This window comes from Cottoperca gobio, chromosome 7, assembly GCF_900634415.1.
Source record: "Cottoperca gobio chromosome 7, fCotGob3.1, whole genome shotgun sequence".
NCBI lineage: Eukaryota > Metazoa > Chordata > Actinopteri > Perciformes > Bovichtidae > Cottoperca > Cottoperca gobio.
The window spans coordinates 21843981-21869294 of NC_041361.1; the positions used below are offsets into that span (position 1 = coordinate 21843981).

The 25314-nt window shown below is 40.9% G+C and overlaps 1 protein-coding gene across 3 annotated transcripts in view; it reads left to right on the forward strand.

The window, feature by feature from the left end:
- The window catches only part of atp2b3b (ATPase plasma membrane Ca2+ transporting 3b), a 49837-nt gene that overhangs the window by 7906 nt on the left and 16617 nt on the right, over positions 1-25314 (forward strand). For all 3 annotated transcript variants that reach the window (XM_029436154.1, XM_029436152.1, XM_029436153.1), the window contains exons 3-22: positions 3222-3419; positions 4367-4624; positions 5909-6034; positions 7725-7850; positions 10129-10170; positions 10285-10449; positions 10977-11048; positions 11226-11368; positions 13106-13238; positions 14179-14288; positions 14495-14629; positions 15873-15979; positions 16165-16240; positions 17509-17667; positions 18152-18331; positions 20158-20245; positions 20339-20445; positions 20871-21062; positions 23220-23433; positions 23702-23913. In XM_029436154.1, the coding sequence (XP_029292014.1) occupies positions 3222-3419; positions 4367-4624; positions 5909-6034; positions 7725-7850; positions 10129-10170; positions 10285-10449; positions 10977-11048; positions 11226-11368; positions 13106-13238; positions 14179-14288; positions 14495-14629; positions 15873-15979; positions 16165-16240; positions 17509-17667; positions 18152-18331; positions 20158-20245; positions 20339-20445; positions 20871-21062; positions 23220-23433; positions 23702-23913 (2843 nt within the window). The remainder of the gene's footprint in view (positions 1-3221; positions 3420-4366; positions 4625-5908; positions 6035-7724; positions 7851-10128; positions 10171-10284; positions 10450-10976; positions 11049-11225; positions 11369-13105; positions 13239-14178; positions 14289-14494; positions 14630-15872; positions 15980-16164; positions 16241-17508; positions 17668-18151; positions 18332-20157; positions 20246-20338; positions 20446-20870; positions 21063-23219; positions 23434-23701; positions 23914-25314) is intronic.

Consider the following 25314-nt stretch of genomic DNA (forward strand, 5'->3'; position numbering starts at 1 on the left):
TCATTACTCAAACCTGGTCCTTTAGAACTCACAGCTCAAGATATGTTCTGCTCCTGAGGGATGAACCACAAAGCAACATTAGTAAGCAAAGCATGTTGAGCCTGAAGTCTGAAGTCTCTTTTAACCTGTCTGGATCGTGATGTTTAACTTATGTTCCCCCACTAACTTGATCCGGTGCAGGTAATGTCCAACTTACACTTTTCAACCCCTTTAGTTGTAGCCTCACCAAAATTCCAGTGAAAATGTAATGTAACCTAATAATGTAATAACTTCACCAATAATGTAATAAAATGTCCTGACTGATGTTGTAATAACATTTCACCTTCATTTTGGTTTAATACATCTTTTCCTGATAACGATGTGCACTGGCCATCTATTGTAAATATGAAAATTAATACCTTATCCGTCAAAATGATTACATCATCAGTTTATGAATAATGTCCCACATTAAAGACATTACATCATCGAACATTTTATTACATTATTTGACATATTATTACACTATTGGAGGTTACTATATTTCTGATCAGCCTAAGTACACATTATTTTACATTTTCACAATTTTAATGTCACAAAAATGAAGCCGTGCAATTACAGCAGCACAAACAGGAACTTCCATGCGTTCAGTTTGTGATGCAGGCAATCTGAGAAAGAATATTGTTTTATTTTATTCACAAGGTTCTTGCTTTTACTGAACTACTGGATATGTTTGTAGTGTTCTCTGTTTATTTGCCCACACTGCCTCTAAAAGAAGCCTTCTATAAAATTGCAGGTAGCCTACGTTAATAGTTCATTACATCATTAAACAGTATGACATTTACTTGGATATGAAATGCAATTTAATTCCTTCAAACCATAACGTCATGACTTTGGATATTTGTTGGACTGTTTTACGCTGCTGGTATTGCAACTAATGGAACACTGAACATTGGTAAATACATTGGTATTTATCACAGATAATATTCAATCAAGAAAATTGTTGGCCACAAATAAAGTGATTTCCTTGCACCATTGATAATAATACAGAGTCAGATCTGAATGCCGTCCTTGAGTTTAAATCTGCTGCATCAGATTTCAAGATTGCAGAATGTGAAGGTAAACGGTAGACATTTAGAGTGCATTGATCATTTTTACATATTCTTCAGAGGCAAAAGTGGTCAGCACGCGACCATTTAGTGCATTAGAAGAGTCAAATATGGGAACGTGCACAGAGCCTGAGGAAGTTATCTGTGATTGGGGTTTTAGGTTTTGTCAAGCCAGATAATAAACAGCCTGGCTCTATCCAACTTGCTTTGTAGTACACCCCTCTGATCTAAGGCAAAAACTGCTACTTCTCCTTAGTATATAACACTATTACAATAACACTGTTCACAGCGCAGGAACATGAATTGGCAGATAAGAAAGACAGATGGGAAAACATGGATATATACAGTAGAGACTCATGCCAACAGGAATGCATATTTTGCATCAGTGCTACGCAAATAGATAGCGTACTGTATGACACACAAAAACACACACTCACACACTCACACACTGGGATAAACGTACCACATAAACATTGTGATGCAATTGAAGCTGAGCATAATCTGTAATACGATACACAGAGCAGAGTAGGGGTTAAACCAATACAGAATGCGATATTTCTCTTTCTGTCCCTTTCTCTCTCTCTCACACACACACACACACACACACACACACACACACACACACACACACACACACACACACACACACACACACACACACACACACACACACACACACACATCAACAGATATGGATACCCCAGCTCTGCAGTATGAGACCATTATATCCACATTGAAGAGACAGAAAAGAAGAGGCGGAGAAACGATGAGAAGGAAAAAGAGGGAATGAGAGAAAGAGGGTTTGTGTGTGTGTGTGTGAGTTGGGGGGGGGGGGGGGGGGGGGGCTGGCTTGTGAGGGAAAGCTAGAACAGCTTGCCGCATTGTCAAGGACACATCAAGGAGAGATTGAACGAGGAAGAAAAAGAGCGGAGGAGAGCCAACGAGAGAGGATGAGGAGGAAGGGAAGAACGACGGGATGGGTGAGAGATGGAAGGAGGGAGGGACTAATGGAACAGCTCGTTACGATTACTCAGAATAAGGTCACCTGTTTTCTCTCTCTCTGCCTCGCCTTGGCCTGAACCCTGTTGAGCATCATATTGCTACACAACTCTTTGGCAACGCGGGGAGCAACACATGACTCCCTGCAGCACATTGGACCAGGATATCTTTGAACACACGTAGGCACACGGACGCAGAGATGGTCACAGATCTTGGCCAACCACAGCATACAAATTGCCATTCCCCCTCCCTAACTTCCAATCAAATAATGAAGACAGCTCTAAAGCAAGCGCACTGAAGGAATGACATCACCTGTTGCTGGGCAGAAACCTGTTAGAGACAGGAAGCCCTGGACCTGATATCATGGTCACCATGGAAACTGAATTACTTAGGGGTGAGGATGTTGCAGTGAGACAGAGTTTGGAGGGGGGACAGTTGGAGCTAGCAGCCATAATTTAAAGTGTTTAAAATAGTTTTGCTGGAGAGAGAACGTTTTTTGGGGTAATTCTTTGTGCTGATTGTACATTTGTGTAGGAGTGTGAGTGTTTACTGTCTTTGAGTGTCCTAGTGGTAAATAGTACTATATGGAACCATTCAATTGGTCACGGATTTACTTACTGAAATAAGATAAATCTTTATTTTATCTTTAACTTTTTATTTAAGGAGAGACACTACAACAGGTGAATAGGGTCAAAAAAAGCTGAACTTATAGATTATTATCATGAAACTTCATCATGAAACTTCCCCAGTTGTTATGTTTAAAAGTGCAAATGAGGCATTATCTAAAGCTAACTTCTGGTGACTTAAGGAACAAATCTACAGACACAAATAGACAAAGTTAGTAAAATAAACACCTGAATGTGTATTTTGGATGTTTTCTTTCCACTAGTCTGAAAGAAGACGTTTTATGAAAGCAAAATAGCTCAAAATTGACTAATGCATGAATAAAACGTTTTGCCTGTAGTGTCTCGCCTTAAAATAGCATAAAGTCATTTGAATTGTGTAATTGCCATTGTATGTGCAGATGTGTTGAGTTTCACTCTTAACAGAAAGAAATGCACTAACATCTCAGCCTTTCTTTCCCCCCTCTCTTTTTCTCCATGCGTCTTTCTCTCTGTCCTATCCTCCATCCCTCAGGTCTTAGCGGGGACCCGGCAGACCTGGAGCGTCGGTACCAAGCGTTCGGCCAAAACTTCATCCCCCCAAAAAAGGCCAAGACTTTCCTGGAGCTCGTGTGGGAGGCCTTACAGGACGTCACACTCATCATCTTGGAGGCTGCTGCCATCATCTCCCTCGGCCTCTCTTTCTACCAGCCTCCCGGAAAGGATACCGAATGTGAGGGCAGGGCCAGAGGGGGCTGGGGAGGGTGGTTTGGGAGGGTGTAAGAGAAAACTGGGCAGTAAGGGCAATAGCAGGGGAGAGGCAGGTGGTGAAGAAGATGAATCGGATGATCATCATCCATAGTATTATCCTGGGTAAAGAGGAGAGCAGGAATGACACATGGAGGACGCAGTTGAAAAATAGTTTTGGCTCTTCATAGAGCAAGACAAGCGCTGAAGTAAAGTGAGAAGAAGTATTCAACTAATTTTGCTAAACATTGTGGCTAATGTTAAAATGTATATGTAACACAAGTAGAGAAGAGACGTAATCCAAATCCAATCTGTTGATGAAGACCATACAATGCTGTTAATTAATAGCTAGTAAGTGGACCTTCAGTTAAGAAGATTTGGTTCATTTCCAAGAATGAACTTTCATTCTGAAAAGTCATTAAATCAGCAAACTCACTCAGTAATGTCAGTTACACAGCAATGTGTACGTCTTCCATAGTGGTCATACCACACCGAGTAAAGGTAATATGGAGTTATGGTAAATGCTACAACACAGTGTAACAGTAGAAGAAGTAAAGAAGAGCCATAAAGTGAACAAACTGATTCAGTAATGTCAGTTACACAACACTACATATCAAAGTTTGCCAAATCAAATATTAGCCTCCTTAAACTGCATAAACTCCATAAACTAACCAAGTAACGCTGTAGCAGCAAAATACTAATTGAGAAATCTGTTTTACTGCAAATGAACCAATATTGTGATAATGTCAAATTATAAAACATAACATAACAGTAGTACAAGTAAAGTTATAAACTATCCAAACTATCTGTACCACCAATCAGCTGGTACTTCGGGTGGGTTAAATACGAATATATTCAGTTGTGATATCATGTCTCTGGCTGTGTATTTCCCAAAGAATCTAAACAAAGTTCCCTCCACTCGCCTATATCCAGCATGTGGGAATTTGACGGGGTCCGCAGAGGATGAAGGCGAGGGTGACACCGGCTGGATCGAGGGCGCGGCCATCCTTCTGTCTGTTGTGTGTGTCGTCCTGGTGACGGCGTTTAATGACTGGTCCAAAGAGAAGCAGTTTCGGGGTCTACAGAGTCGGATCGAACAAGAACAGAGGTTCACTGTTGTACGTAAAGGAAATGTCATCCAGATACCGGTGGCTGACATGGTAGTGGGGGACATGGCCCAGGTCAAATATGGTAAGGAGACCACAAACGTATAAAAGAGCAGCAATGTACTAATACTTTTAGTATTAATCAAAGTATATGTTTTCTTATGGAATGATTAATTGTAAACCCTATATAATAAAATCAATTTTTTTAAATGTCCATCACAAGCGACAAGAAGCATAACTGATGTATTAAAAATGCAAACTTTTGCTAAGCAGCAGTGAAAAACTCTTTGAAACTACTCACTGCAAATACTGATAATAATGAGTAATATGTTTGCATAAGAATTTCAACAAGACTCTGCCTACATAAATGAAATGTATTAAAGTGAATTGAGTGTTTTTTTGAAATCCTTCCTTATTTGAGCACGTTCTTCACTTTTGACTAAAGATGGTAAAACTGGGGTTGTAGTACAACACTCCTAAATCAGGAAATTGTAACGTTCCTTTCTAGTCTTTTCTGCCTCTTAAAACATTGCCTCCTTTAAACATTCTAACAATAGCATAATGTCCCAAAGATGCATACTTACTATGTGTCCTTAAATGAACAGTTTGACATTTTGGGAAATAGGCTATTGGCTTTCTTGCTGAGAATTAGATGAGAAGGTAGATACCATTCTCATGCCTGTACTCTAAGTATGAAGCTAGAGCCAGCAAGAAATTAGCTTAGCATAAAGACTGGAAACAGCAAGCCAGACTCTGTCCAATGAGTCACAAAATCAGGGTACCAGCACCTCTATATTTAACCAATGAACAATTTATGACTTGTATTTTAATATGTGCACAAACAGAAATGTAAAGCGACAACTTGTCAGTACGTGCTAAACCACAATTTGAGGTTTTCTGCATTTCTGTTTTGTGTACGGGTCAAACTCACTGCATATGTCAATCAATAAAGTTTAGAGGTGTTAAATGGAGTTTTTACCTTTGGTCAGAGCCAGGCAAGCTGTTTCCCCTTGCTTCCAGACTTTATGCTAAGCTTATCAACTTGTGGCTATACATAGCTAGCTCACAGACATAATAATAATAATAATACATTTAATTTATATAGCGCTTTTCGAGACCTCAAAGACATGACAGTGGTATCAACCTTCTCATCCAACTGCAACAAAGTATATGTTTAAAATGATGGCTACCGGTACTTCTGCTATACCTGTACTGCTTATCTCTGTAACATGGGGTGGTATGCATTACATAATATGTCCACAAGACATACTGAGACATAAATATCCCTGTTGACGTGTCCCTAACCCAAACGGACATATATTGCAAGGTGAATCAAACACTGATCTGATCTGTGCACGTCTGTGTTCAGGGGACCTGCTGCCGGCTGATGGTATCTTGGTCCAAGGCAATGATCTACAGCTAGACGAGAGCTCTCTTACAGGAGAGTCTGACCATGTGCGCAAGTCTGTGGACAAGGACCCAATGCTGCTCTCAGGTTTGTTTTCACATATTTTATATCCAACCTGGTAAGCCTACTGCTTGGAGGACATCATATGCTTATCCATTTATTCTGTCCGTCTGTCTGTCTGTGTATAGACACATTTTTGTCAACAAAATAACACAAGACTAAAATATTCATGAAACATCATAAATAGACCTCAGGTCACCTGACATTCTTTGGGTGGATGAAATAACAAATACACCTCACAATGCAATACAATGAAATACAACTGCAGTGAAAACAAATGGTAATTTAGTGAAGCGTTTTTGTTGGGGATGTGTCAGAGAGGTCTTGGTTCAACTTTCTAGGCTTCATTTGATCAAATTCCTTTGTGTATAAGGGATGGATCCTTGAACTGGATATAATGCTCCACCACAACATCACAGAATACATTACCATAATACAGGTATTAATGCTAATGCTAACACATGAATGCAAAACGTATCTCAATCCATAGCCCCATTAGCCTTAACTGGTCATACCCTACAAAAAAGACAACAGTTTGACACCTTAAAGTAATAATCTTGAATATTATCATTTAGATAAATGTCTGTTATGTAACTATATATCGCTGAATGAGGTAAAATAATGGCGATTGAGCCTATGGCCCACTTTGCAGTGTTATAAACTGGGTTCCTGTGCCGACATTCCAGTGAAAGATCTCTTCTCGGATCTCTGGGAAGTGAGATACAAAAACACAATTACCGCTTATCAACTAAAGAGAACGAAACAAAGATCTTCAAGGTTGTCACTTTTAGGCTGACCATGTCCCCCTGGGAGCCCTGTGGGGTGACGGGCCATTGCTACGAGTCTCACGGTCCTTATATAGTGAGAGCTGTGTCCATCTGCTCGGCACAAAAGTAAACACGTTTTGGAGACCTTAGAATTGTTTCTCTGCAGTTTGCAGATGATGTGGTTCTGTTGGCTTCGTCAGACTGAGACCTTCAGTGGAGCCAGTGGATCGCTCCCTCTGGGTTGGGAGTGAGTTCCTGCCCCAAGTGTTGGAGTTCAAGTATATAAGGATCTTGTTAATGAGTGGGTGTAATACGGAGCATGAGATGGACAGGTGCATTGGTGCGGTGTCAGCAGTAATGTGTGTGTAGCTGTGATTTACCAGTCGGTCAAAGTTTCAACCCTCACCTACTGTCATGAGCTTTGAGTATGTGATTGCGGATACAACCGGACAAAATTGGTTTTCTCCTCAGGGTGGCTTGGGCAACCTTTAGAGATAATGTGAGGAGCTCAGGCATCTGCAGGGAGCTTGAAGTAGAGCCAGTGCTCCTGCGTCGAAAGAAGACAGTTCGGCCATCTAATCAGAATGCCTCCCGGGAACCTTCCTCTGGAGGTTTTCCTGGCACATCCAAATGGAAGAAGATCCCGGGGCAGACCCAGAACACTCTGGAGAGATTATATAGCTCATACTATGTCTTGGGAATGACTCAGCAGTTCCCCTCAGCTGTTAGCGTTTCTCAGCAAATGTCTTTCTGCTTTGGTTTTGGTACTATTTTGGTTCATTGTCACTGCTCTCATTAAACTCATATCCAGCCACAGCAACCGGCTGTTTTCAGTGAAAACCCTCTGGTAAACCTTCCTAGCGCCAAACAGTATCTGTGACCACTTGGGAATGCTACTAAAGAATCACTACTTAATAGAATGTAAACCAGTAATCTATTTGGACATTAAGGTACCCATGTGATGGAGGGCTCGGGCAGGATGCTGGTGACAGCTGTAGGCGTGAACTCGCAGACGGGCATCATCTTCACTCTGCTGGGGGCTGGAGAGCTGGAGGAAGAAGCGAAGGATAAGAAAGGTAAGTGAAGGAGAGGAACCAGAAGAGAGACAACATTTACAGAAATGTTTTGGACTGTAATGAGAGAAAGATAGATCACTGCTCATTATTAGTGGTTTTATCTACTCGTATAGCAAGATGAACAGACTTCATATTAGGTGAAACATTAGAAGCACAAATGGTTTTGTTTTTGAAATATGCTAACCAGTAGAGGAAGTAAACAGCTAACTAAACCCAGGAAAGAAGACAGTCTCTCTCAGACATCTCTACCATCTCCATGGACGAATACTTTAAACTGCTCTTGAGTCAGTTAACATGTACTCACACACATGGATAGATTACTGAATGGGGCCCAGAACCTCTGTTTTTTCTTGTTGGAAAGTGAATCAAGCGACTACATACATTATGATATGCAAAACTACTATAAAAAGACTCAACAGGACCAGAAAGACATGCAAAACAACTACAAAAAGACGTGAAATAAATACAAAGAGACGCTAAGCGACCACAAAGTGTATAAAACAACCACAAAGGGACGTGAAATGGCTACAAAGATGCACAAAACAACTAAAATTACTACATATACTCAAAATGACCACAAAGACATGCAAAACAACCTAAAGAAATTGCAACATGGAGACCAAAATGATCACAAAGAATATCCTGAAAGAAACGCAAAACTACAAAAAGTCTACAAAGACACGCAAAATTGCCACATACAGTAAATTAGAGACTTTTACATGTCTGTGCCCAGAGGCCCATTGTCTCTTAATCCGTCCATGCAACGTGTGTGTGTGTGTGTGTGTGTGTGTGTGTGTGTGTGTGTGTGTGTGTGTGTGTGTGTGTGTGTGTGTGTGAGTGTGCGTGCGTGCGTGCGTGCGTGCGTGCGTGCGTGCGTGCGTGCGTGCGTGCGTGCGTGCAAGTTTGTTGGGTGCCTAATTTCAGAAAAGAGCTCCAACAGGAAACACACCAGTTTAACCTCATCGATCATTTAGCCGACATCCTCTCTCCTCTCCTTCTCGTGCCCCCTCTCTCTGACAATCTATTTTTCTCTATTTCTCTCACTTGGTCTCTTGTTTACCCCACCGCTGTGCCCTCTTTCACCCTCCTATCTTTCCCTTTGCTCTCCCCTGTTTTTCCTTCCCTCCCTTAATCTGAGAGAGAGAGGCTGCAGATTGAATCAATTATTGAAAGAGCAAGGGAGAGCGAGGGAGCCGGTGAGATTCAGGGAAGTGTGTTGGTTGGTCAATGCACAGAGCATTAGTCTCTGTTCAAATTTGTTTTGGAAGTGCCCTGCAGTCAAAGCAGAGCTGCAGACAACAACAGAGGCTACGGATACTTTCGGAAGCACTTAAGGTTAATATCATTACCAGTGCTCTCATCCATGCCTCTACCACTGCATTTTGTACTTATGCATGGGAATGTGTGTAGTATTGTTGCCATCTTGAAAAGGACAAAACATCTGAAGTATCCTGGAAATTCAGAAATGGGCAACAACAAATTAGCTGCTGATGCATATTTTATGGGAAAAAAATACTCTTATCGCTTGTTTTCCAAAGTGTTAGTTGCACACTAGGATGTATTGCACTCAGTGCAGCAGCTTCTGTGGGCTGGATCATTCAGACAGTCATTTACTGGAGCTAATACATTATTCATAGGACTTTCACAAATGCCATAACTTGTTAGTTTTCCCTCATGCAATGTGGGTTTGCTACTGCATACTGTTCTCTTTGGATTGTCTCTCATTTGAGATTGAGGTTATATTCAAATCATTTTTGTCATTCTATTTAGTCATCTACAAACATTCTACAAACACATTCACTACTTGAGTATTTTATTCTTCCCTCTTTGCTCTCTTTTGTTCTCCCTTTTTGCCAAATCCTCTCACGTGCCCCCAAACCTTCCTTCCTCACACATTCCCCAAACAGAGGACAGTACTCAGTTGCTCATCTCTACAGATGCCACTTTCAACACAGTCACCAATGGTATGTGAGCATAAAGTTGTCTGCCTGCCCCACTCCTTCCCTCAGCCAATGAATGGACCCCAGCACTAAAGTGACAGTGACCTATGATGGACTTATACATATGAACATGTCTTTGAGTCTCTTGACCCAGTGTATGAAGATGTGTGCACCTTTATTATTCTTCCCTTTAGTATTGTTTCTTTGTGGTTTTCTGTTTCTGGAAGTGTGTCAATATAAACTGTACTGGTGACTGTACACTCTCTTTCATATCTTTGACTATCTACTCCCTTATCTTCATATGTACCTTTTTCTAAATCACCCTCCCTTTCACTCAGGAAAACAACCTGATGGAGCTGTGGAGAACAATCAGAACAAAGGTAAAACCTTATGACGTGTGTGCATGCACAGCTGGATTTGGATGTGGGATGAGCTAACTTCATCTGCAGGTACAGTGAAGAGAGTGTTTATGTTTATTATTGTGTGTGTTTCAGCCAAGAAGCAGGATGGGGGTGTTGCCATGGAGATGCAACCCCTGAAAAGTGCAGAGGGAGGGGAGGTAGAGGACAGAGAGAAGAAGAAGACCAGCGTCCCAAAGAAAGAGAAGAGTGTGTTGCAGGGAAAGCTCACCAAACTTGCTGTTCAAATTGGCAAAGCAGGTAAAGAACTGTCATACCTAAACAGGTTTCACACTCTAGCAGTCGTTAAAGGACTTTCTTCCCTTAAAAAATAACTCATAGAGTCGACTTTGTCAATTTTGAGATTTTGGGCTATTTTGCTTCCATAACATGTCTCCACAATACACATTTAGGTGTTTCATTGACTAACTTTATCTATTTGTTTCTTTAGATTTATCCTGAATTCACCAAAAGTTAGCATTACATAATGTCTTATTTGCATATTTAAACATAACATTTCTGAAAACTTGTAATAAAATGGTCTTAATGTAAGTAATTAAGGGGATATCTATTAGTTAAAATGTTACCCTATTAACCTGAAGTGTCTCCACACATAATGATGAGATGATAAGATTCATACGTTTTATTACTGTTCAATAACAGACAGGTGTGAAAAAGATTATATTCTCAAGTGTTATAAACTGTGATTACTTCAGATCTAAGATAAAAACATAGATATCCAATAAAGTCTGCGTGACACTGATTCCCTTCTTTGACTCTCCCCACAGGTTTGGTGATGTCAGCCATCACCGTCATCATTCTGGTGCTGTACTTTGTCATCAACACGTTTGTCGTTGAAGGTCTGTGTGTATACAACTTCCCAAAAAACACACACACTGTCTCAGAATACACCTCTTTTACTTCCTGCCACATTTTACTCATGTCAGTCTATTCCCGTTGTGTTCATTATTTACCACTCTGCTGAGTTTGGTTAAAGTAGACTGTTGCCTTAACATGTAATATGGTGTGTGTTGCAGGTCAATCGTGGTTGGCAGAGTGTACTCCAGTCTACATCCAGTACTTTGTCAAGTTCTTCATCATTGGAGTCACTGTGCTGGTAGTGGCTGTCCCAGAAGGCTTACCACTGGCTGTGACCATCTCACTGGCTTATTCTGTCAAGGTAGACCCACTCATCCAGTTTACTGAATGCTTAGCAAACGGACATGCAGGAGCTGCTACATTCTCTGTGATTGCTAAAGGCTGTTGGGGCTGTGTGCGGCCTGAGGAAGGAAGCTGCAAACACTACTCAGAGCTATTAAGGCCTCCATCTCCCCCTCTTTAGCATGTTTTTCCAGGTTTAAAAAAAACCCACCAGAAATTAAGGTATAGTTCAGTACATTTATATATTTTTCTGGAAGACAAGATTGACACCTTCATGTCTGTCCATTCCAAAAAGAATCTTGGTCGACTGAACTTCTACCTTTTCTTCAACCAATCAATTGGTCGAAAATCTGCATGTCAGATGAAAATGAATTAAATCGGCCACAGTGCACTCTACCTGCAGCCTAAATGAATTATAAATAAACATAAAGCTATTTGCAGCATATTAAATTATTTATAACCTATTTACTTTATTCCTAAATGATAACAACAGACTTAAAGCCCATATTCATATGATTTCCTAAAATAGAAAGAGCCGCAGTTATATTCAAACAAAATGATTAGACTATTTATTAGACCAAACATACTGAAATATGGCAATTCTCAGCCTATAAAGAAGTAATGCACGGCAGCGGATCAGGGTTTTTAATACATGCATCCACCTGACCCAATATAAGAGCCAACCCGCAAAAATATGCGTTAATCAACCAGCCAAACCCGACCCGATGCGCAAACTTTATGCTTTAAAGCAGCACCATCGTCAGGACTGAGGACTGAGAAGCGCTTATATCCTTATGAAAGTAACACCAGCGATTGTCCGACCAATGAGAATTTGGTCGTATTCGAGCATATCGACCAACCGATCTACAAAGCGACCAGAAGGTGTCGGCCCTAGTCCTCAGACTGAAAAGGCAGACTGAAATCCCCGGTCATTATATAAGTAGAGAGGTTTTGTTACTTACTGATGTAGCTGACTTGACATACCGCCAATCTTCAGATTAGTGGACAACCTGCTCTAATTCCTGAGTGATGCAGTGTTTATGTCTAGGGCTTTTATTGTGAAAGGAAGTACACGACCCAGTGGCAGACAGGATTGCCAGGATTGCGTAGTAAAAATATAGCAAGTCTTAAAAGGGAACCAATCTAAACACAGATGGTGTCATAATTCTCCAGCCATTGATTGTGCAATCAACATTTACTTTATAATGATAAGTTCAAAGAAAAGTTATCTATTGCCACTTTAAGAAGTGAGCCCAATCAAGTTTTCCTGTCTGTTCAGTAGTATTGTTTGGTCAACTGTGTCAAAGGCAGCACTTTGATCTGAGTATACACAAATTGAAATTTAGCTTGAATCAGTTTCTCAACAAATATCATTCAGATACTTATTGGAGTGTGCAGCTAATTTCATCCAAGTACTGTTTAAGTGTTTGAATCCACTTTACAAATCACAGATCGTCAATGACAACAGTTTCTGATTAGTAAAATGTATTTGCATCAGTGCATCTGTAATTGTCCTGCTGCACCATTTTATCCTATTTATTACCATTATTTTCACACAGCAGGCCAATATCAGTCTTTGCACAAATGATATGCACTGCGTAAAAATATCTTGAAATATTTTATCTGCCGCTGAAGTTTTCAGTTACTGAATTGACCCTGCCCTCTCTGCCTCCGTCCTTCTGTCCTCCCTCTATCCCTCATCATCCTCTCCACCCTTCTCTCATCCCTCTGCTCTCCATCACTATCTCACATGTAGAAAATGATGAAGGACAACAACCTCGTACGGCACCTGGATGCGTGCGAGACCATGGGCAACGCCACGGCCATCTGCTCCGACAAGACCGGCACCCTCACCACCAACCGCATGACTGTGGTGCAGTCTCACATAGGTGAGCGAAAAGCAACAATTTATTAACAATATTAAATAAATAATGTCATTAGTAAATACAATTCTCCACGCATGTCTTTATTGATTATCGGTGCTGCCTTTGAGTCACTCTAATGAAAACACAATGTAAAGCTATGATTGAATACATTTTGAGATGTGATAGGTGGTGGTGGTCTAGTGGTTCGGCTTCATAATACAACACTAAAACGTTGTGAGTTCCCAGATTGTGCCCCTGAGCAAGGTACTTAACCCTGAGCTGCTCCAGGGAGACTGTCCCTGTAGTTAGTTCACTGTAAGTCTCTCTGGATAAAAGCGTCTGCTAAATGACCTGTAATGAGAAGAAGGGTTACACTTTTAAAAACATCCTCCCTGCTTCGGTGAACCAGAAGTCATGTGGCCCAACCTTTACCTAACTATGATTAGATCAGTGGCTCCTAATGTGGGTGCAGCGGCACCCTAGTGTGCCTTAATAATGGGGAGTGCTGTAAGATTTGTTAATCTATTTTCTTTACATTATACAGTCCTGTATACAGTCTTGTTTTCATCCTGAATAAAGGTTGTCAAGGTTTCATTGTAATAGACATATGTTATAGAAACATAACGTGCTTTGCTTCTTTGTTCAAATAAATCCCTTATAAAAAGATGAAAAATAAACAAGAGCTCAAAACAAGTTGCATTGGTGGAGGTGGGGATGCCATGGATTTCTTTTTGTATTATGAATGGGTGAATTTCTTTATATATTGCCAGCTAATCCCATTTTCAGGTCACAGATGGATGAATATGCAGAAATGTGTCCACATATGCTAATCTCATCAATATCACGGGCTCCTCATATGATCTGATTTCTGACGGAGGAACAGACAGCAGATGAGGATAGCGCGTAGGCTTAATGCACAGAGATTAAACTGGATATGTATTAAAGTTAAATTGTTGTTGCCCAGGTGACGTGCACCACCGTGTGGTCCCGGACCCTGGACAGATCAACCCCCGGACACTGGATCTATTAGTCCACGCTATTGCTATCAACAGCGCCTACACCTCCAAGATCTTAGTGAGTCATGCACACACAGAGATACACTGTTCAGGCTTTATTCATTCTTTCAGCAGTCCTAAGTTAATGTTATTCCATTTCCGTGCCTTTGTTTTAATGTCATCTTTTTCGTTTCCTCTTCCCTCATCCATCTCTTGTCTCCCTTCCTGACTTTCCCACTGCCCTAATCTGCCACGCCAACGTTCTTCAATCTTACTCTGTATCAGCCTCCTGATGTGGAAGGGGGTCTGGCTAAGCAGGTGGGCAACAAGACAGAGTGTGGCCTGCTGGGATTTGTATTGGACCTACAGCAGGACTACGCCCCTGTCAGAGAGCAGATGCCTGAGGAGAGACTGTACAAGGTAGGGAACCATGCACCACATGCACCTTATATATATATATATTGATATTTAATATACATCCTGTATACATATTTAAAAAACGAGAGGAATAAAAAAAAAAAATGGCAATAGTCAAATTGTTTCACACTGCATTGTGTTGTGGTGAGTGCACAAGGACCACACATCCTCCAGCAATTTATTGCAAGGCAATACAGATGGCACTCGCATAACACCACTGCAAATGCAGAGTACCAAAGCATCCTCAGGGTCACTTACTCTCTGTACCCTGCCAGAGAAAACTCCAGAACAAAAAGAGAAAGGAAGAGAGCATAAAATGCACTAACATTACAACAAGACCTCAAATCTACAGCCACGGAAGAGACTATGTGCCCAAGTACAGATGGCAATCCATCCATAGAGAAGTTGAGATATTTCACCTGATAAGTGAAAACGTTGACCTGCTGGTGGCACCACAGAGCTGGGCTGCTAGCATGGCTAAAAATGCATTCTTAAAAACAGCCATGCATAAACTACAGAGCAGAGTCACTACTCGCTCCACACTACCCTATACTAGAATGGCACTTGGAGAGCGCAGACCTCCGTCAAGGCCAATGGTGCATTCATGTACTGCTTGGACGGTCCCATTTCCAGAGTTGGTTCCTCCGACTTCGGTGTGGTCATGAGTTTTAAGTCTACAAAGAAGACTACAAAGAAGATTTGCTACAAAGAAGATGTGTTGTATTCACGCTCAGAGCGTTTAAACAAGACGTTGATCTCTGTTTCTGAGTTGTTCCAACTCGAGAGGGGTTCACGTGAATTTTTTCAGTCAGGATCTAATTTCTCTGATTATTTCGACACCAGTGCAGCACAAATTCCATATCTTGCAATGTTAGCAAAAATGAAACATAATTTGTGTATCCGCTCCGTGATTCGGGTCTGCTCCAAAATTTGTGTTCTTCCTTTGCCCATGCTACATCGTTCCACCAAGTTTCATGAAAATCGGGACAGTAGTTTTTCCATAATCCTGTTTACAGACAGGCGAGCCAAAAACATAATATACCACCTGAGGTGTTATTGGTACCAAGGGAGTCTCTGCTCCACATTGGAACTTACAGAAGTTTATAATGTAACAACTACAGTCATTAAATAAACTGGTGCTTGCAGATCACAATGGATACACTCACAGCTAGATTTCTACTCAGGGATTTGTCTGTCTACCTCTGATTTGATTAGTCAGACCCACGCATCTCTCTCTCCCTCTCAGGTGTATACCTTCAACTCAGTGCGTAAATCCATGTGTACAGTGATCAAGATGCCTGACGGTTCCTTCCGCCTCTACAGCAAAGGAGCCTCTGAGATCATGCTGAAGAAGTGAGTGTTGAAGGAGGACGGGGGAGGTGGAGGTGGTCTGTAGTGATCGTGTGACGTCTGAACATAGATCCTTAGATTTTGTGAATAAATAGAGTCAAAACTAGTTCATAAGGGACTGGGTTGAAAGGTTTAAATGATGTTCTACTCATGAGTCTCACTGTTTTCTGTCCTTCATCTCTCTCCAGGTGTTCCTCTATCCTTGAGGCCAATGGAGAACCGCGCACTTTCCGCCCACGTGACAGAGATGAGATGGTCAAACAGGTGACACTTTATTACTTAACTCTCCAATGTGCTGAATATTATCTTCAATATTTCTTGTGGGAATGTTGTGTTTTTCTTTGTTGGGATTAAACCATCAAAATATAACACGATAATTAGTGAGCTTTAAAGGTGATATGGCAAATGTGTTAGCGAACAGTTGCTTATTTACACATCTAGCAGTTGCAGAGCAGCATGGTCGTTCATTAGGAGTCTTAGTCTTTGTGTCGCCCTGATGAACTTAAGTCACCACCAACTCCTGAGGGAAATATCTTTCTCTTCAAGTACTTAATGTTCACGAGATACTCACTAACTGCATATGTATGCTGGTAGTGTACACAGGGTTTTAAAGCTTCGTAAACAGCTGCCTGCGCTGTCCGAAAAGAGACACTAAGAGCGGTGAGAGTGAAACAAAACTCATCACGATGGGTGAAGCCTTTCACATCGACACATTGTTTTCGTATTGTCATTTTATACATTGTTATTATAAACAATATCTGTTATACACTTTAAAGGTGTTGGCAGGTGTATTGTTTTGAACTGCGGACAGAGCGAAGCCAGCTGTTGACCCCAGATTCCCCAGAGTCTTTGTGCTAAACTAAGCTGACCTCCTGCTGCCTCTAGCTTCACATTTAGCGCACAGACATGAGAGTGGTATCAATCTTCTTATTTTACTCCCGACAGTGATGCGAATAAGCATAAATCATAAAATATCAAACTATTCCTTTAAAATTGCAAAGACTGTGATCAACTGATTTGTAAACACTCTAAATCTGTTATACATAAAACTGCTTTGGATCAGTCTAGTTGTAAGTAACTGAAATATTTAGCAGCAAAACACATGTATTTGTTCCTCATACAGCAGATTAGCCTACGCTGGCTGCACAAGCATTGTTTCATTGACTGACCTAAATGTGGCACACGATTAACACAGCTTGTGCTGCGAGAAATAAACCCATTTACACTACTTTATTCCAGCTCAGTTGTTCAGTTTGCATTGTGGCAGCTTTGTGTCACCTCTTCTTTACATCATACTTCCCTCTGCTGTCTGCAGTAGGCTGGGGGGCTTTACCCTGCAGCCCTGTCACAGAGCATTCACACAAAGGCACTCAAAAGGTCATCTGACATAAACTTCACACTGTATGCACGCAGTTCAATCCTGTTTTGTGCGTCAGATATTGGAATTTAAACTGTACATTAAGCGATGTGTTGGGTGCTGAGATTTCGTGGACCTCCTCCTGACTGTAGTTGTACTAATAAATGATCAATAGGTGATCGAGCCGATGGCATGTGAGGGGTTGAGGACCATCTGCATTGCATACCGTGACCTGCCGTCTATTCCGGAGCCAGACTGGGAAAACGAAGCGGACATAGTGACAGACTTGACCTGCATCACTGTGGTTGGCATAGAGGACCCTGTGCGGCCTGAGGTAGGCTACTGTGCAGTGTGTGTGTGTCTTTAGTTTTACTTTCAGATGGTACGGTGGCTTTGTTCAATCCATCAACTTTAAGACTATTTTACACCACTTTTTAATGAATTTTAATGAAATTAATCATTTTAATTTAATGAATTTTAATTAAATGTATTTATTTAAATTTTATTTAAATTTTAAATATTGATATTTGAATTGAATTAATATTTGAAATATTGAAATGTATTTAATTTATTTTAATGAATGAATAATAGCACTATAATGAAAGAACACCCTTTCAAAGAGCAATGAACTTTTAATTCTTAAGAATATTCAGACATTGGAATTGGAATGTGAAAAAAAAATCAAAATATCCGAATTAAATAAAGCATAAAAAAAATAAAACCACACAACCAAAACAATAAATACAATCTTGGTAACATTCTTATGCAAACACAATTGTATAGATGTATTTAAAAGCAATTGGCAATGTCTCTCTCAGGTGCCCGAGGCCATTCGCAAGTGTCAGCGTGCAGGCATCACAGTGCGGATGGTGACTGGTGATAACATTAACACCGCGAGGGCCATTGCTGTTAAATGTGGCATCATCCACCCCGGGGACGACTTCATCTGTATAGATGGAAAAGAATTCAACCGACGAATCAGGAACGAGAAAGGAGAGGTGAGTTGGGATTGAGTCATTTTCTGTTTGTTAACAAACTATCCGTGGTGAGAGGAGCCCATTTCATAACCTCACTGACATAACTGCTTCTTCTCGCCTCCACTTTCTACTGCCAGTCAGATTAATGTGCACACTTAATTACATTAATGCGTACTGGTACATGCTGATACATTTCTCAGCTCTTTTAGTAATTCAGGTTTGCACTTAACTTCAACATATCATCCCTCCCTTTGTGTTGTTTGTAGTACTGGTGTATTAGTGAGTGGTACCAATGTTACTGCTGTCGCTGCTTGAGGTGGAGTATTATTATTATAACAATACAATTAATACAGTTATGTATTTTAATCCAGCGCCTCCCAACCGAGGGTCAGGACCTCAGAAGGGTCAGAGGATTAATGGGTTTGGTATTATCAGCTAAATGTGCTTAAAGTATTCAAAGTAATGTTTAGTATTATATATGATGTTTCTGGATTAATATTACTGCTGCATTAATGTGAATGTTGCATTTTACAGCTGTAGATGTTTAAAGTGGTGCTCATTTGAACTCCTTTATGTCCTGTTGGGTAGTTTAATCTACAGCAATGCACCACTATAAGATCATCATATGTTTATCTCTGAAAATGCAAACACGTATCTCTGAAAAGTCCGTTTTTCACGAGTTTCTCAGAGAGACAGCCTGTTTCAGGTGATCCAAGAGGGTTCTTAAAGAGTTAAATTAGTTTAAGAAGGAGCACTTCCTCCTCCAGTTTATCACAAACATTCCAATTTAAATGTGGACAAATAATGTTTTTCACTGGACAGGAAGTGAATAATTGTTATCTGAAAAGTAAAACGAGTAACTAAAGCTGTGAGACAAGTGTAATAAAGTATGAAGATGAAAAGAATTCAAGCAACGTACCTCAAATTTGTACTTAAGTTCCATATTCCACCTCTGCTTTCCACCACTGTTATACTCAAATGACTCATATAAACAAAGTAATGAATCATACAAAGATTCAACTCAGTACTCGAGGGAGGTCCAAACACAATGTCCCAGTCAAAAGCATATTCACAAGTCTTTTCTCAAGTGTATGTCTGAGGTGTCCATCCCATACCACTGATATGGCTGTAACCACTGTAGTTAAAGCCAATATGATGTGCACAAGCATTGCTTTCATCTCACCCATTTCACTTTATCATTTGAATTGAGCAGAATGCTTAATGGGATGGATAGCTCCTGATTAGTGATGCAGCTCTGCTTTTCTATGGAGTGTGAATTTAAATTTACATTCCATTATGTAGGAGTGCAGTGTGTAAAATTCATTGCAAGAGAGCAAGAGAGCATTACACTACGCCACAAGAACAGTTTCTTCCCTGCTGCAGCTGGTGTCGTCAACAAGCCCCCCCCCCCCCCCCCATAGGGACTGCACACACATTAACATAAAGTCTGTCTCTATACTACATTACATCTTTTGGACTATTTCCTCTGTACATATTCTTTAGACTTCATAGTGTACTTTTGCACATTTCTATTTCAACGTTTTTCCCCTTCCTGCAAAAAAAAAATCGTAAATGTTGCTATTCTATATTAACGTTCCTTCTGCAGTACATGCTTATATTTGTATTTTCTCTGGCACCAAAGCAAATGTGAAAGCCTACTTGGCAATAAATCAGATTCTGATTCTATATAACAGCCAATTTCACAGTGTGCCTTTGATGCTTTATCCTCCATCCAAGACTCTGGATCAATAGTAACGTCTAGTGAAAGCTAATAGCTAATAGATTCTCTCTGGTATAATTCATCACAGCACTCTCTTTCCCCCTTTTTCTCTTCATCTGACTGACAGATTGAACAGGAACGCATTGACAAAATCTGGCCCAAACTTCGTGTGTTGGCTCGATCCTCGCCAACCGACAAACACACACTGGTTAAAGGTGAGTCTCAGGTTCATGAACCCGAACACATGCAAGCCCACACATTCATTCACGCAGATCTGGAGCCTATCTTTCCTCCCTGTTTGTGTCCAGGCATCATCGACAGCACGGTCTTAGAACAGAGGCAGGTTGTCGCAGTAACAGGAGATGGAACCAATGACGGTCCAGCTTTGAAGAAGGCTGATGTGGGCTTTGCCATGGTAACCTGAAATATTATTCACCATTAATCTTAATGTGGTGTTAAAACCTTCTGGAGCTACAATATTGTAATCACATCCATTTTCTGGAGAACCAATGCTCCACAACCTTAAAAACATTGATTCTCTCTTATCGCACTATATATACAAGATATATTAATGACTTAAAGGGATAGTCCGGATGAAGTATGGTACTTACATTACTACAGTAGCTACAGTAGCTGGCTGTTATTTGAAATACTTTTTATTTTAATATTGTGAATTTGATTTTGGTCACAGCTCTTACTCACGCCGAGCGGTTGCACTTGGAGTTGGCACAACACGATATTGAGACAGTAGCGCTCCAACACACTTTAGATGCGTGAATGCTTGCAGGAATCGTGTCATGAGTCTTCGTCTCCTCCTCACTTTGTCTCAATCTGTGTCAGGGTATCGCGGGGACAGACGTGGCTAAAGAAGCGTCTGACATCATCCTGACGGATGACAATTTCAGCAGCATTGTCAAGGCAGTGATGTGGGGGCGAAATGTCTACGATAGCATCTCCAAGTTCCTGCAGTTCCAGCTCACGGTCAACGTAGTGGCTGTCATCGTGGCCTTCACCGGGGCCTGCATCACTCAGGTAGGCAGATTCATTAATAAACAAACATGCTGACACACGCATTCCTACACTTACAATATATAACAGACACAATGTCGCTTCTGTAAACATCACTCACCCTACAGTATTTCTGCTACATAGCAAAGCGCTAAAATGCTTTTTATGCATTTCTTTTTGCACCAAGCTTATGTAAGCAGAGACATCCTGACACACATGATCAAACACACAACAAACCATCAATTTAGAATGTATATGAAATGTATTTGTTTTATTATAAAATGACATCACACAGCAATAATCTAATTTGCTGAGTGTAATGTTAAGTTTCTCACCATCTCATGAGGAACTCAGACATTTAGCAACAATCTGATTCTTCTTACTGGACTTTAATGACCAGACATGTTCTGTTCCCTTTGAATACCTGGTTAGCAGAGAGGATAGCATCATTACAAATCACCACTCTCTCATGTCACCACCACATTAGTCTCTCACACACACAAATGGAATTTCTGACATTTGTCCGGCATGGAAACTAACACACATATACACTTAACTTATACACACACACGTTACTGACACCGTCAAAACAACGTTGAATAAATGCACTGCAAGTCAGGTGCAGAGTGTATGATGGTAGAAAGATAACTCAACGTTACCCGAGCCAGAGAGCATGAGCATGTCAGGTTCTGGAGAAGAGAGAGGGGTGGGGGGAGGACACAGTCCCACACACAGCATCTTAGCTGAACACACCAGCATAGCAAAAAAGAACCATATTCTTCTATTTCTATTAGGAAAATGAATTCACTGCACTAAAGCAGAACACTATCAGACAAAACATAAAACATATTGGTATCTAACCCACCCTTCTTGGATCCATGTGATGGTCTCAAATATGAAACATGCCAAAATTAAAGACAACAAATGACCTCCACTGCAATAAGAGCTCTGAATATTGCACTGCACTTAAAACCATGTGGCGTACTTGTAAATACTGTCTGCGTCTTGTGGTAATTCTAATGTGATGTTGATATCCGTCTACGTTGGATGTTACTGCTGTATTGAGCTTATCCACCAAGCTGTGCTGAATGCAAATTCCACCCACCTCGGTCGTGTGGTCAATAATAAATGATCTGATCACCATAACAGCAGAAGTGCTGCCTTGACCTACATAAATATGTACATCTCAGTACTTCAAGTATATCAGGTACATTTAAGCTGGAAGGTAGGGTTCATAGGTTGTTAAAATAATTCATTTTTAAGTATTAATTATTAATAGTAGTATCACCATTATTATTCTGCGCTTTATAGATAAATTGAGCGTGAACCAATCTCTTTTTCCAAGGTAACGTATGCTGCAGAACAGAGCTGTAAGGAACAGTTTGTGTTCTGGCTTCTTGATCAAAACACATGAAAGGACCTGCCAGAGTCCCAGAAATAGTGCAGTTACATAAAAGTGACACATGTCACATTCAAAAGTTCTCAAAGTGAAACCCTTTTAATGATCCATGATTTGTTTTATAATAGAAATAAAAGTTACTTTATCAATATACTACTCTACTACTATAAAACAAGACATCTGCAGGCAGGTTGTTGCAGTAATCAGGAATATATCAGATGCACTGACCTTTTGTCTGTAATTATTTCAGTGTAGCTGAGACCAGTGGTTGGTCACTCTGCATGGTGGAAATATTAATGAGTCAATATTAAAATGTGATTTGGTAGAAGCAGATCTGACATCACCCATTTGTTTCTGGACTACGGTTTTGAAGCCTCAACTTTAGCGTTTTGACTGTTTCCATATTTGCTTTTTGGAACTGCATAGAAGTCTATGAGAAAATGAGCCTACTTCTCACTGGATTTATGGTCCTTTTCTCATTGACTTCTATGCAATAGGACATGTTTCGCAAACAGCGCCCACTGCTGGATGTTAGAGAGAATGCAGATTAAAGGCACAGAAATAAATCTACTCAAATGAAACAAACTTTTGAACAGGCTTTTCTTACAATCACAGGTGTGTGTGTGTGTGTGTGTGTGTGTGTGTGTGTGTGTGTGTGTGTGTGTGTGTGTGTGTGTGTGTGTGTGTGTGTGTGTCTGTGTCTGTGTGTGTGTGTGTATGTGTGTGTGTGTGTTAACATGGTGTGTTTGTGACACAGCTCTCTGGTTGAAATGTCTCTGCAGGACTCTCCTCTGAAGGCGGTGCAGATGCTGTGGGTGAATCTCATCATGGACACGTTTGCTTCTCTGGCCCTGGCCACCGAGCCCCCCACTGAGGATCTGTTGCTACGGAAACCCTATGGTCGGAACAACCCGCTCATCTCACTGACCATGATGAAGAACATTCTGGGACATGGAGTGTACCAGCTGATCATCATCTTCACCCTACTGTTCATAGGTACATACACATGCAGAGACTCGCGGGACACAGCCAGAAATGGCTGGTTTGTACTTCAGCGCGCTTTTAACCAAAAGTCCAAGACAAGAAAAACATGGTTTAGTGGAGAGACACACACTAATACACACCTTAGCGGCTACAGTGGAAAATATTCATTGTTTATTTGTCCCGCAGCAGATTAAACACACTTCCTAATAAACAACTCAGCTGAAAATTTTTCCTTTTTTCATACCTCTCATGTCCTCTTTCCCATTTATTTTCCCTGCAGGTGAGCACATCTTTAACATCGACAGCGGCCGCAACGCTCCGCTCCACTCCCCTCCCTCTGAACACTACACCATCATCTTCAACACCTTCGTCCTCATGCAACTTTTCAACGAGATCAACGCTCGGAAGATCCACGGAGAGAGAAATGTCTTTGATGGTATATTTGCCAACCCCATCTTCTGCACCATCGTTGTGGGGACCTTCGCTGTGCAGGTGAGGTTACACCTTTATCGCCCTTTGATTTTCTCTACTGTTTGGGGGACAACATTTTGAGATTTTTGGGCATTTCTCCTTTATTCATTAGTGACAGTAGAGATACAGACAGGAAATGCAGGGAGGAAGGGAGAGACATTGCAGTTATGTGATACAGCAGGAGCAACCACTCGGCTGGGACTTTAGCTCGGTTGAAGGAGCCTCAACCTGTTGAGCGTCTCTCGTATGTTTGTCTAAAAAACCAGACCAGATTTTTTCAGGTGATGACTTTATAAACTGTCAGTATGATAAATATATTCTTATTCCACTGCATATTGTATATACAATAACCCTAGTGGCCCCTCCAATAGCTCATCCATAGATTCTATCTTTACCACTTTATAAAATGCTAGTGGCAGGGGCCTTTATTTGAAGCAGACTTACATTAGAGACATGCCTTTATTTTTAATTAACTTTGATAAGTATAGTTGGTCATTTTATAGTATGAAAGTAAAGTTTTTTTCTGATCTGCTCTTTCCCCGGTTAAAGTTTTGTTAACGCATTATACTGCTAATAAAACCTCAGTACTTCCTGTGTCTCTTTCAGATTGAAAGCCCTGTAGGATTTCAGAATACCTTCATTTCCTTCACAACGAGTTGTGAATATTCACTTCATGAATATGGCTTTGATTTCCGTTTTGATGATTGTGGTTGTTGACTGCACCGTATTTCTAAAGTCTTCTACAGCTGGATGCTGCTTTCTGGTGATGGCCTGTGCTGTCACCTTCTTAGTCTGTATAGTATATTAGTATAAGTGTCGATCATTTTCAGGCCTTGACAGCTTGTTTGTCACATTGTCTCTCACTTTGTAACCCGTCTCCACCCCACGTACATTTCCAGAAACTTTACAAACAAAAGGCGGATTGTTTGTTGAAATGCCTCACAGTGAATACAGAAGAAATGCACTGAGCAGGGAATTGTGAGTACACAAAAACACAGACAAGCAAGCAAAAACAGAGTGAGGGATGGAGAGAGAAAGTGGGATATTTTCCAAAGCTCAGTGCTCGCTGGTACTCTGGGGAGAGACAAGAGAAGAGAGAGAGCTGGAAGGGATGACAGTGATTTGGAGTGTAAGAGCAACGAAGAGACAGTTCAGAGGGATTTGGAAATTTAGAGATGAGAGAGAGCTGAAGACTGGTGGCAGCTTGAGAGGTGGAAGAGTAAGAGAAGTAAGAAAGATGGATCCCTCCTCCCTGCAGAAAGACATTATTACATTATGTAATACACTGTATCGTACTCCCAGTGAGATTTGCAGTTTGGTGTCAAGATGATAACCATCCATCCATCCATCGTCTACCGCTTATCCGGGATCGGGTCGCGGGGGCAGCAGCTCCAGTAAGGAACCCCAATCTTCCCTTCTCTG